This window comes from Trachurus japonicus, chromosome 17 (assembly GCF_045865225.1).
Source record: "Trachurus japonicus isolate A0001 chromosome 17, Traja_1.0".
Taxonomy (NCBI): domain Eukaryota; kingdom Metazoa; phylum Chordata; class Actinopteri; order Carangiformes; family Carangidae; genus Trachurus; species Trachurus japonicus.
In genome coordinates this window covers 27,624,332-27,638,214 of record NC_140923.1, presented here as the reverse complement: position 1 = coordinate 27,638,214, position 13,883 = coordinate 27,624,332, and the positions used below count along the sequence as shown (strand labels likewise).

The window sequence follows — 13,883 nt, the reverse complement described above, 5'->3', positions numbered from 1 at the left end:
CCACAGTTCTGACTCTGTTCCTGTTTACTCTGTGAGTTTTACCACATGCATGTATTACTTTACCTGTGTAGAAACATATTTGGTGTGATTCAGCGGAGGGGTCTCATCGGTATTTGATGTGTCCACATCTGATGGACTCTGAGGAAATCCTGGTCTCTTCTTAAAATACTGAACCACAAACACCACCTGCACACAAAGAGAGAGGAGGAGACAAATTAAACATTGCCTGTAATAACGCCATCAGAAACAGTCACAAATACACTGATGAATACAAACGAGGAGCTTGAATCGTCACTGGAGGGAGACTTTTTATTATTTGTGTTTAGATTGTCTCTGTGATCCAGAGTGACCCCGCCAGTGTGTATGAGTTGTTACATAAAATGGAATTCAAACTCAGTGAAGCAACAACAACATGTAGGCTATATGTGTCCTGCAGCTCTTTAGTCCATTAGCCTGGCAGTCTACAAACCTACATTTGTTTGACCAGTGATGTGATGATGTACAGCTGCAAGGTGGCTGTTTGGGTCTGACAGGATGTTGTGAGGGTTTTTCCCTCACGACGCCGTTAGACACTCTTTTTCAAAAACTGTCTCAATTAGAGTCATTTTAATGCAATAATGTGATTAAAGTAGAAAGACACGAGTGAACATGAGGAACAGAGAAGGTTCTCCTTGTGTCTTCCTGCTTTGTGAAATTTCAGTGCTTGTGATGATGATGGTAGATCCACATTTATCAGAATTAATTATATTCATTTTGTATCATTTTCTATTTGTATAGAAAAGTGTAGAGAGAAGAGTCCATGAGACTGTTGGCTGGATTGTAACACCCGGGCAATCTAACTGCAGTGTTAGAGACTCCGCTGCTGCACTCTATGCTGTTACAGTATAATCATGTCTTTTAGAGTATTTGGTTCCTTTGATCTTAGGGAAACATCCTTTTATTTTGTTCGTAACATTTAAAAAATGACAATAAATCAGGAAATGTGTGGTTGCCTCTGTAATACAGCTTAAATTCATTTTTGCCTTTAATTGATATGTAAGTTAGGGGAGACAGGGAATAGGGAGGCAGAGAGAGGGGGAATGACATGCAGCAAAGGGCCACCAGATTCAGAATTCGAACTGAGGAAAGCTGCAGTGAAGACTGTGGCCTCTGCCCATGGGGGCACCTGCTCAACCCACTGAGCTAAATAGCGCCCCCTTCTTCTCACTGTTAACCTTGGCCTGTCTCCCTTTATTATGGCCATTTGAGCCAAGGTCATAAAATGTTGGATCTTTCCACTTCCTTCGTTTGTTATGGCAGCACAGGTACTGCACATGCTGATTTGGTGATTTGCTCCAGTTGCCTGCTGGTTTGGGTTTTCTGGATGCTCTGCTTGTCTGAGCAGTTGCTTTAGTCCCAAACTTGTCCATGGCAAGGCCCCTCGGATAGCAGTAACTTCTGGACGGGGACCCCTTTTGCAAACCAACTGAGTTTTGAAACAGTTATCAGTTATTAGAACACGGCTCTCTTGAATACTCGATTCTGATTGGTCAATCACCAATATTCTGCGGTGTTTATTTCTCAATAGACCACCGCTGAGCGGACCGTTGCTAGGGACTCCATAGCAACGGCTGACTCTGCATGTCCGTTCACGGCCGCTGTTTTGCTGAGCCTCCTCCCGTTCGTGCATTTGAAGCCTTTGATAATCAATCAGTGGATCGATGGATTACCACACACGTTACGATGTATTTTGTGTAGTCATATCTGTCATAAACAAGAGATTACGGGGCGCGGGGTGCGTTTGTGTGGCAGAGGAGAGGACAGGAGAGGAGAGGAGCTGTGGCACGGGTCAGAGGCTTTGATGCAAGTTTACTTTTCAGCCACGATGTGGAAATAAGGAGACTCCGGCCTCCACTCTCCCTGTAACAGGTTACAAGTCGTTTATCTAACATCACTGTAGTAAGGAGATACTATAGAGAATGCCCACAAGAGGGCACAGTGGGTGTAGAGAACCATTTATACACACAGAGGAAGTGAGGGTTGTTGATGTTCGTGACCAGCCCAATGGGATGTATGTCGATGTATACCCTGCCTGCAATTCTCCGGTTAAATGTGAAGTAAACCAGTTCTTCTTGAGATACCATGACTCCGGTGTGAGTTACTACATAAATGGCGACGAGGATAAAGTTTTTTCCAGCGGATTGCCTCCTGAGAAAGCGCACAAATGCGTAAGTTGGACTGCTAAGTGGCTGCAACAGAAAAGCTAACAAAAAAAATGGCAGTGGCTATGGTCGGAAGTACGGCTCCGTTCGATAACCGGACTCAGACGTGGGAGGAATATTGTGAGATTCTCCAACATTTTTTTGTGGCTAACAAGATAACAGATGCTGGTCAACAGAAAGCTATTTTGCTCAGTTCAGTGGGCAGTCAGACTTACGGTCTAATGAGGAACCTGGTTATCCCCGCTAAACCAGGAGACAAGTCCTTTGATGAGCTCGTGAAGCTGCTAAAGGACCATTTCAACCCTAAACCCAGCGAGATTGTGCAGCGCTACAGATTCAACTCGAGAGCAAGGAGGTCTGGAGAATCAGTTATGGAATATGTTGCCGTGCTGAGGAAATTGGCGCAGGATTGCAACTACTATGGAGAAAAGTTATTCAGCGTCGGCTGTTGTCAGAGCCGGACCTGACCCTCGACAAGGCGCTGAAGCTGGCTCAAGCCATTGAGACGGCCAGTAAGGATGTGAGAGACTTGCAGTCACTGGAGTCCGCTGCCCCGCACGAGAGGATGCCCCAGGCTGTGCATAAGATGGCGGCGAGGCAGAGCTCTAGTAAGCACCAGTGGAAGTCTTGCTACAGGTGTGGGAGTGAGCAGCATAGGGCTGGGGACTGTAGGTTTGCTAGTGAAACCTGTCACATTAAAAAAGTGTGTAGATCTAAAGGCTCAGCTAATGTAGCAAAAGCTAAATGGGGTGGAGTAAAACAGTCAAACAAATGTGCTAAACCTCAGGGAGCTAACTATGTTAGTCAAGGGGTAGAGGGAACAGATGAGACAGACACAGATGAGGTCATGTTTACACTGTACAAACTAGACGTGTTAGAGATACCGTCAGAACAGCCATTTGTTGAGACATTGAAAGTTAATCACACAGACATACAGTTTGAAGTTGACTCAGGATGTGGGGTGACAGTGATTAATCACTCTGTGTACAAAACTTTATGGGGAAAAGAGGTACCAAAACTACAGCCATGCAGAGTCAGACTTAAAACGTATACAGGACACACAGTTAATGTTTTGGGAGCAGCCAGCGTCAAGGTGCAGAGTAAAAACCTACCTGTGGTAGTAGTGACAGGAACAAGGCCCTAGTTTAGTAGGCAGAGGCTGGATAAAAGAGCTAGGCTTACAGTGGAGATCAGAACCTCATATTCACCACATCAGGGAGGAGACCTTAGAGGAGGTTCTCGGGGAACATGCTGAGGTTTTCAAAGAGGAGCTAGGGAGGTTTAATGGGCCCCCAGCTAAGATATATGTGGACAAGGAAGCAACCCCCAGGTTTTTTAAAGCCAGACCTGTCCCATATGCGTTGAGAGGAAGGGTGGAGGCAGAATTAGACCGTCTCTTAGCCCAGGACATAGTGGAACCTGCCGAGTGGGCTGCGCCTGTAGTTCCTGTCCTTAAACCAGATGACTCAGTTAGGCTGTGCGGGGACTACAAACTGACAGTAAATCTAGTGTCAAAACTAGAGCAGTATCCTATCCCCAGGATTGAAGATTTGTTTGCCAGCCTGTCAAGTGGACAGAAGTTCACAAAATTAGATCTGAGTCACGCATACCACCAAATCCCCTTGGATGAGGACGCAAAAAAGTATGTGACCGTAAACACACATAAAGGCTTGTTCACTTACAAAGTCTTACCTTTTGGAGTGTCTTCAAGCCCAGCAATCTTTCAACGGACAATGGAGGGATTGCTGCAGGGCATCCCTCATGTGGCCATATTCCTGGATGATATCCTTCTTACAGGAAAAAATGACCAAGAACACCTCCAGACACTGACCAAAGTGTTGCAGCGGCTAAAGGATGCCGGTCTCAGGCTCAGGAGGAGCAAGTGTTCATTCATGAGTGAGGAAATTATGTTTCTAGGTCACAAGGTGGATGCAACTGGACTACACCCAGTCAATGAAAAGGTGCAAGCAATCAAGGAGGCACCTACACCTTCAAACGTGACAGAGCTGAAGGCTTATCTGGGACTATTAAACTATTATAACAAGTTTTTGCCAAACCTGTCCACCTTTCTCGCTCCACTGCACAAACTGCTACACAAAGACACGACGTGGCAGTGGGGAAAGGGACAGAAGGCTGCATTTGAGAAGTCAAAAGAGATGATGCAGTCAGCAGAGGTGCTGGTGCATTATGACCCAGAGAAGGACATTGTGTTGGCATGTGATGCATCACCGTACGGAGTAGGTGCAGTTTTGTCTCATCGTATGGCAGATGGAACTGAAAGACCAATAGGATTCACATCACGAACACTAAATGCAGCAGAAAAAAACTATTCACAACTGGACAAGGAAGGACTAGCAGTCATGTTTGAAATAAAACGCTTCCACAAGTACATTTATGGACGGAAATTCAGCATAGTGACAGATCACAAGCCGTTGCTGTCACTTTTCAGTGAGATGCGAGCCGTGCCACAAATGGCATCTCCGAGGATCCAGCGGTGGGCCGTCACCTTGAGAGCCTACGAATACACAATAGTGTATAAAGAAGGAAAGCATCACAACAATGCGGACGCCCTGAGCCGCCTGCCCTTATCAGAGAAATCAGACCAAGAGGGAATGGAAGAGAGGGTTCTCATGATTGAGAGCTCCGACATCACTCTGGTTACTGCAGACCAAGTGAAAGTATGGACTGATAAGGATCCGGTGCTCTCACGAGTGAGGGAGATGGTGCACAGAGGCTGGCCCTCAGAACTAAAGGGAAGTGAATTCGCACCTTACACAGTGAGAAAAAATGAACTCAGTATCCAAAACGGTTGTGTATTGTGGGGGGCTAGAGTGGTGGTGCCACAGCCAGGCCAAGACAGTTATTTGAGACAGCTTCATCAATGCCACCCAGGGATGTCCAGGATGAAAGCGCTGGCCAGGAGTTATGGGTGGTGGCCAAAGCTGGACAAAGAAGTGGAGGATACTGTCAAAACCTGCACAATATGTCAAGAGCACCAAAATGTTCCAGCCCCAGCCCCTTTGCACCCGTGGGACTGGCCCGACAAGCCCTGGAGCCGTATCCATGTGGATTATGCGGGACCATTCATGGGAAAGATGTTTTTTGTTCTCATAGATGCACATTCCAAGTGGATGGATGTGTATCCAGTGAACTCTTCTACTTCAGCTACAACCATTGAGTGCCTGCGCACCAGTTTCAGCAACCATGGACTGCCTGAGTTGTTGATGTCGGATAACGGTACTTGTTTTGTGAGCAGAGAGTTCAAGTCATGTGACCTCTGCACCCTACCATGCCTCCAGTAATGGGTTAGCAGAGAGAGGTGTACAGACATTTAAAAGAATGATGAAAAAATTTAAGGAAGGCACACTGACAGAAAAGGTGGCCAGAGTGTTGTTTGGCTACAGAGTAGGCTAACCCCTCAGACTACAACAGGTCTATTACCAGCAGAACTTCTTCTAGGGAGAAAGCTGCGTTGCACGCTGGATATGATCCATCCAGATCTGAACAGGAAAGTGCTGAAGAAACAAGAACGACAGACCAGAGATCATGACACCAAGGCAAAAGCACGCTGGTTCAAAGTGGGAGACTCAGTGTTGACCCGGAACTTCAGTTTTGGCCCCAAGTGGATCCTGGGAATCATAGAGTCAGTGACAGGACCTGTATCCTATAAAGTGATGCTTGGTGATGGGAGTGTGGTCAGGAGACATGTGGACCAGATTCTGAGGCATCAACAGTCATCAGAGAAAATCACAGAGAGACATCAGACTGACACAATGCAGCAAAGTCACACCACAACACAGGACAGGACATTGCTGGATGTGGAGGATGTTGTTCTCGGCAGTGATAAGGTGGAGGAGCCAGCAGCTGCAGAGGCTGCAGAAAAATCAGAGACTGAACCAGAGACTATGTCAAATGCAAGTCCAGTGAGGAGAAAGTCAAAACGGGAAGTTAAGTTGCCCAGTCACCTTAAAGACTTTCAGTTGAACTAGAGGATTTACTGAGAGTGTTGTTGTCACCAAAGAAACAAAAATGTTGTAATGTTCATGTTTCAGTTGGATGCATAGATCCTGCTTAAGGGGGGAGGGATGTACTGTAGTAAGGAGATGTACAATCCACAACTTTCCAGAGAACGACGCTGGGTGTCGCCATGACACTCCATTCATTACATTTTAGATTAGCGTTAGCTGGGCTAACCGTTAGCCGTTAGCAGTGTCTTAAATAACTCAATAAACAGCCCATGAAAAAAATATTTTTTCCAGCGGATATCTTTGTTACAACATGACTGAGCTAACTGGAGTAGTTTCATGTCGTGTCCGACAACGGGAGGGTTTTAACAGCTGACGTCCTGATGTTAGTTTGCTGCTGCTGTTAGCTGTCAGCAGCAAACGGCTACGACAACCATGACTAGTTGCAGAGGCGTGCACAAAGAAGTGGTGGTGTTTGTTCGGTAATTCGTTTTGTAGACTTGACAAAACATCAGATTAGTCAGGGCAGTTTTGGCAGCCTGGAGCCCCCACATTTGGTGCCTGTTACACCGGTGGCTAACGCTACCAGTTAGCCGCTCGCTAGAATGCTACTACGGGGTTGAAAACCGACTTCCGTTGTGGTGTAACGCAATGGATCATGGGAAAATAAAGTGGTGGATAGAGAATGCCCACAAGAGGGCGCAGTGGGTGTAGAGAACCATACACACAGAGGAAGTGAGGGTTGTTGATGTTCGTGACCAGCCCAATGGGATGTCGATGTATACCCTGCCTGCAATTCTCCGGTTAAATGTGAAGTAAACCAGTTCTTCTTGAGATACCATGACTCCGGTGTGAGTTACTACAATCACAATTAGTCCGAAGCTGTTTAATGACGGTAAAAATGAAACATAAGGTATCCTGCATAGTTTCTCTTTTCTGTGCTGCGCTGATCAGAGCGGCGTCCCTAGCAACGGCATAATTTTACACAAATAAAATATATTTTAATCATTATTTTCCCCATGAGAAAATACTAGCAGCCCTAAAAATTGAAGTTGGTCGTGTTTTTAGGAGTAAAATGTTGTATAAGACTGGCCCGTAGCCAAGGGGGATCGGAGGGTTCGTTCGAACCCCCCCCACACACACACACACCCCCACCCCCACCACCCCACCGCTGCCGCAAATGCGGTGCTTGTCGTGTATTAGGCTCTCTAATAACTCTCTGATTGGTGTGGGGTGCGTGTCCCCGTGTTGACTGGACTGCTGCTGAAGCAAACAGCCCAAAGCCTGTGAGTTCTAGCCAATCATAGCGCAGTAGGGCGCCGCGCGAGTTGACGCTCTGCAACCTGCGGTGCGGTGTTGCGTCAGCAGCACTGACATGCTGCTCTAAAGTCCTGCTCCTGGCATCAAGCTGAACGGGCCTGAAAGTTAAAAGCCGAACCCGGTCTGACCTGCGGGTGTTGAAACCCGGACCCTGAATTAAGTTGGTCTGAACTTTCTATATTCTGAAGGTTTTTACAGAGGGGATTGTTGATATATCATTCATAGCCTGATTTATACAACATTTTACTCCTAAAAACACAACCAACTTGAATTTTTAGGGCTGGTGACAGTATTTTCTCATTTACAGAGTGATAAAGAGAGATATCCAAAATCCCCTCTGTAAAAACTTCTGACTCTAGTATGTCAACAAAATAAAACAAGAATTTTGAAAGTGGCTTTTATCCATTGTTCAGATTTCGGATATGCAAATTAGCGCATATTTAATGAGATATTGCCTAATTTACATATTTAAACATACAATTTGACAAAGCTTGTAATACAAAAAATATTTGTCTTAATGTAAGTGATAAACTTGGGAAGTTTCATGGTGATATCTGTTAGTTAAAATGTTACCCTATTCACCTGTGGTGTCTCCTCAGGCTTCCTATCCATCTTGGACGCCATCTTGAAAATGACACCTTTCTAGTGGTCAAATTTTGGTAAACTTTTAGTATGTTATTAAGGTCATCTAATACTATAAAAAACAACTGAGAAACCTTTTGTTAGAATTTTTTTAGGGTCAAGTCATATTTGCACCTGACTAATGGGAGAAACCAGCAAACAAATGAACTGGAATAAAGAAACTCCCGAGTTGGATAAATTAAAATGAATAATGTGAATGAATGGCATTGAATGAAAAACTACTGACAAGAAAAATGGCGATAGCTCCTCCAATGATTTGTCCTGCAATCATGTCGTTCCAGTGGTTTCTGTATTCGGCCACTCTGTTGATCCCTGTCAGCACGGCCAGACCGACCAATGACAGACTGAGGAGGGGGCCTGTCAGTTGACCTCCCCTGCAGTCAACGCAGCATGTGATGTACATCTGAAAAGAGAGTTCATTCAGTTATGGCACTCAGACTTCAGGTTACTTAGTGAGGTGAGGCTGAGGACACTCACTGCCAGATAAACGGCTGTGTACAGACTCAGTGCAGCCTCCTTAGAGGGAAACGTCTTTCTGGCTCTCAGGACCTCATTGGGGTCACCAGTGCAAGCGTCTGATTGGCTGACAAAGTATACGGTGTCCTGGCAGCTGAGGGCGGTGTAATTGGGCTGGCAAACAGAAAGGAAGTAAGGAGCCAGACTTCCTGTGACCAGCTGACCTGCGTTGACGAAAATGTCTGTACTAAACAGACCAAAGACATACACACCTGCAGAGACACACACAAATGAAACGATTTTAAAGTAGCATGTTAATGTAAAAAGACACATCATAAAGATTCGGAAATCAGTCACATTAGGCTAATTGATTGATTCATTGATAAATGTTAGCAGTATGTAACTGAATGGTTCTGTAAAGAAGTAACATCAGTAAACAGCTACACCTGCTACATGTTGTCCCACCTCCACACATTTGTTTTCACACACAGGCTCCGCCCACAGGTGAGTGACGTCAAACACAACCAAAGAGATGAGGTGGAGCACAGTGGCTGATGAAAGCATTTGTTTTGGTCTGAGATACTGGTGGTTTAGAGCAGTGGTTCCCAACCTTTTTTCCTTGAACCCCTCCATGCTTTTGTTAAAGACAAGCCCCCCCTCGCCCATCCACAACCCCTGTCTGCACAGACGCATCAAAAGAATAATGTGATACAAACTTTTATTTATAAAAGTATACTGTTGATAAAAGATGAAGCCCTGCCATGGGTAGCCTATGTAATTACACCCAGGAGCCCCATATACATTTGAATCCATTCTGAATTATTAAAGCAGAAGTAAGCGATATTTTTGTGTTAATATAAGTCTTAAATAGTTATATCTTCCGACAGCAATCACTTACATGGAGTGTTTGGACCGAAACACGGGTCTGTCAATCTGCTCTGCTCTGAGCCGAGGAGAAAACTTTTCTCGTATCCTACAATTTTTATCCAATGAGGAGAGAGAACGGCATGAAGGGCTGTGTGTGCAGCCAAGGGATGTGGTGACGTAGGGACGAGGACTGTTATGGTGCGTTCAAGGCAACTCGTATTTTTCCGACCTGTGAAGTCGTACCAGTTCGATCTGGTACATAGACTGTAAAAAAATACGTACTGGTACGAGTTCACGGGTCGGAAGTTACGAGTGGCCGTTATAGTGCACTTTCACAGGTAAAACAGGTCGGAAAAACATGAGTGGGTTGCCTGGAACGCTACAAAGTCGTAAGTCGTGACTTGAAGCTGTAATTTACGGTTTCAAAAGCCTGCCTGGAACACAGCATTAGCCAAAACGACCGGATCGCTTACTTCTGCTTTAATCTATTTTGTTTCATTTTATTTTGTTATTTTCTGTCCATTTTCCTTTGTTGTGTCATAATTGTTATCTTGTCCCTATGAGCAGGTAGGTTTGGTTGCAAGTTTTTGTTCCTATTGTCGATTTGGATTATCCAATTGGGTGTGTTATTGGGATTTTAAAATCTCAATATGCACAAATATAATATTGATAACTTCACAACCTCAGAACAGACAAGGTTCTGTGGACCCCCTGAAATCTCTGACGCCCCCCTGAAGGGGGCTCAGAACCCAGGTTGGGAACCAAACTTTAGAGCAACACATCACGCATGCACTGCAAAAACTCACCACGCCTGTAAATGCAGAAACAAGCTTTACAAGTGCAGAAGTGTTTCCAGGGACACAAAGAAGTGATTGTTACTGATGTTTGTAGATATGATGAGTTTGGTTTGTTATAACGTCAATAGCACATGCAAATATGTACTGTTAGCTTAGCATTAGTCTGTAGCCGGTCCTCTGTTGCAAGTTTGGCAGTGCCTTTGTGTATTTGCAGGTGTTGTGAGTTTTCATAGCGTGTCTAGTCACAGGTTACAAAAACTCTGCTTGTTTGAACACACTTTTATAATGACACGTCAGAAAATAATTTACTCTACAATATTTAGCCTATTGGCCATCATTAGTGTGACTGCTGAAGCAGTCACACTATTGTTCTTCTGTTTGGCCATTTTCTTCCGCCTTTTTACGGTCTTCTTCTAGTCCTTCATACTTTGTGCTATTTCAACAATTCATATATCAAAATGTGCAGCTTTTTTTGAACTTTATCGGCATTACTTTTCTCTTTTTAACTATTTATACTTTTTAAAATATTTAACTTTTTCACAAAAAATCTCACATTCATCAAAGTCTCAACCTCTCTTCTTGACAACTCCTCTGTAGTGTAGGGGTTAGGGTAACTGCTTGCCAACCCTAAGGTCACTGGTTCGAATCCAAGGGAAGAATTCTTCTTATGTTATGTTGAATTCTGCTCTCCTCCCCCGCCTTCAATTGGTTACAGGTGTTTGTTATCTCCTTGATTACTCATACCAGTTTGCAGCACATCATCACATTACAATGAATGACAACAGTTTTGAAAGCAGTGTGCTCTCTGTAGCCGAGTGGCAGAGTAAAGGTTTAGTGATCATATGGTCATGGGTTCGATTCCTGCCTCAGTCTTTTCACTTCATTGCTTGACTTTTGATTCCAATTATTCAGCTGTCATTGGACAGTCTTTGATTCCTCATAGTATAAAGCTCATTGTAACTCAGGTTCTCTGTGGCCATATGGTTAGTGCTCAGCCTGAAATTCACAGACATTTTCATTCTAAGTCATTCAAGCTTGACTCTCAAGCTTTCTTGATGTTGACAGTGTGCAGATTATTAACAGACAACAGTCTCTGCAACTTTGTGTGCACTGTGGCCTAGAGGCAGAGTGGAAGTCTAATGACCATGAGGTTGAGGGTTCGATTCCAACCTTGGTCAAACATTTGTATGGTGATCACTGCTTGCACTATTTGCTAATTCTGCAACAGCGTTCAGTTGCTGTCAGCAGTCACACCATTTCCATTCTTGGAAATGCTTTTTCTAGTTTTATTTCAATGTCATACTGTATTTCTGAGGATGAAAATCTTCTAAACTTTGATCTCGAAAACTCCCATCTGAAACCAAATAAGTGGGCAAGTGAGAACTCTTCAAACTTAGTCTTCTCTTGTACCTCATACACACCTAAACTACTGTGTCTAGCACACTGCCCTGTTACGTTCACAGCAACAACAAAAACCCTACAACTTAACCTTTTATTGTTGTGTTTCCAGGACAACATGTTGCCATGATGATGAATGGACTGTAGGCCTACAACAGTTGGGATCTTGGGTTTTACTGGGATTTACACATAAAACAAAACCTGAGCAGTCTAATCAAGTTATATATCTTCCGACAGCAATCACTTACATGGAGTGTTTGGACCGAAACACGGGTCTGTCAGTCACTCTGCTCTGCTCTGAGCCGAGGAGAAAACTTTTCTCGTATCCTACAATTTTTATCCAATGAGGAGAGAGAACGGCATGAAGGGCTGTGTGTGCAGCCAAGGGATGTGGTGACGTAGGGACGAGGACTGTTATGGTGCGTTCAAGGCAACTCGTATTTTTCCGACCTGTGAAGTCGTACCAGTTCGATCTGGTACATAGACTGTAAAAAAATACGTAATACGTTGGGATCTTGGGTTTTACTGGGATTTACACATAAAACAAAACCTGAGCAGTCTAATCAAGTTTATAGTGAGCTGGTCATAGCTCAGAAGCTAGATCACCCATACAGGACACTGATGGATCATTTACAAATACAGTATGTAGCACTGATGAGTTCACCATGAAACGTATGACATCATACCAAGGAAGCGGAAGGTCCTGCGCACCATAGGATTCACATAGCAGCAGTCGTCCATGACAAGAACCTTGTCTTGGTCGTAAAGGCTGTTTGAGTGAAGCAGGAAGATAACCAGCTCTACACACGAAATCTGCAACACATCATGAAAGACGATGATTTAAAGAAAGGAAGAGGACAACAAAGAAGGTGAAGGAATGTTTGGATTCTACTGTAGGTCATGTGTAAACATCTTATTGTAGTACTATGCTTCTCTCTGCAGCTCTAGTAACAATGGGTCAGTGAGTACTAACTGTTCTCTGAGTGGTCTGATTAAAGATTAAATTACCCCTTGGGGATAAATAAAGTTGTTTTTGTTTTTTTAAATTGCATTGAATTGAGTTAAAACCAAGGGGGCAGTTGTCGGTCTGAGAAGTGAAGCTCACTTCCGCGTTCAAAAAACTGCAATCCCCTCGGATTCCTCTGGGGGCTGGTGTCAGAAGGGAGCATTCCCCATAGACCCCCATGTTAAAATCGCCGACTTTACATCCTCAGTAAACATGATCAAAGCCTGGTGTCAGAACGTTTTTTCGTCTCAATCGATAGTTTCTACCCCCGCACACACTCTGAGGGGGGTGAATTTTTTTTTAACTCTACCGTTTTACTGTTATTAGGTTAAAATTCTGGCCAATCAGGGCGCGGAAACGTTGAGTGACAGGTCCGAGCAGCTCCGTGGACAGCTGCTTCGAGGCCAGTGGGAGGGTTCTCGGCCGGCCAATCCAACATGGCGCTGTTCAGGCCGCCATATTTGAGTCACAAAAACGACTCCCCAAAACCAATGGGTGACGTCACGGACGCTACGTCCATTCTTTTTACAGTCTATGGTTAAAACCCATAACAAATCCTGCAGGGTGGGATGGTGGCAGGGTTTGGGGCACAGGTGTGACACAAAGTACAAAGTACAACACAAAGTAGTCATGGTGGCTGGTTTAAAGCACAACACACCCTCAAGATGTTGAAACTTTAGTCCTGTATCTATCCTGTTCTATGAAATATTCACTTTGTTTAATTACTTCTCCTCATTCAGTCTTGTACTTAAAAGATTAAGTTAAAGTCAGTTAAAAGGGCTGGTCACTTTATAACTTGTCAGACCACTCCAGTATCCACATCTTAATGATTCTACACAGGTTTATGCTGCAGCCACATGAGCTTTCTCAGTCAGTAATAGTTGCATTGAATGTATTGAAATGCAGATAGCTCCTCCCCTTCACACAGCACTTCACCTGTTGTGTTGAAGTCTTCACATCTGTCCTGCTGCTGTGTTAACCATGCAGTCAGACTTACCAGTACAACAGGCAGTCCTCCCATCACAGAGTACAGTATGACAGGCTGGATGAGGCTGTCCTGTTCAGGTCCAGGATCTGGTTTGGCCAAAGCCGGGTCTCTGCAGATGAAGCCCTGCTGTGCCGGACTGAAAGTGTCAGTGAACTCAAAGTAGTAAGCCAGCATCACTGCCGCTGCCAGGATCACCACCTGGAAGTACAGCATGGTGGAATCCTTCAGACTGTTACCACGGTG

The 13,883-nt window shown here is 44.5% G+C and overlaps 1 protein-coding gene across 1 annotated transcript in view; it reads right to left on the bottom strand.

Moving 5' to 3' along the window:
* Positions 1 to 13,883, bottom strand: part of plppr5a (phospholipid phosphatase related 5a) — a 27,226-nt gene extending 13,343 nt beyond the window's left edge. The window contains exons 1-5 of the mRNA XM_085805958.1: positions 13,650 to 13,883; positions 12,333 to 12,459; positions 8,606 to 8,856; positions 8,355 to 8,531; positions 64 to 186 (exon numbers count right to left, since the gene is read on the bottom strand). Coding sequence (XP_085662084.1) covers positions 64 to 186; positions 8,355 to 8,531; positions 8,606 to 8,856; positions 12,333 to 12,459; positions 13,650 to 13,853 — 882 coding nt within the window. The 5' untranslated portion in view covers positions 13,854 to 13,883. The remainder of the gene's footprint in view (positions 1 to 63; positions 187 to 8,354; positions 8,532 to 8,605; positions 8,857 to 12,332; positions 12,460 to 13,649) is intronic.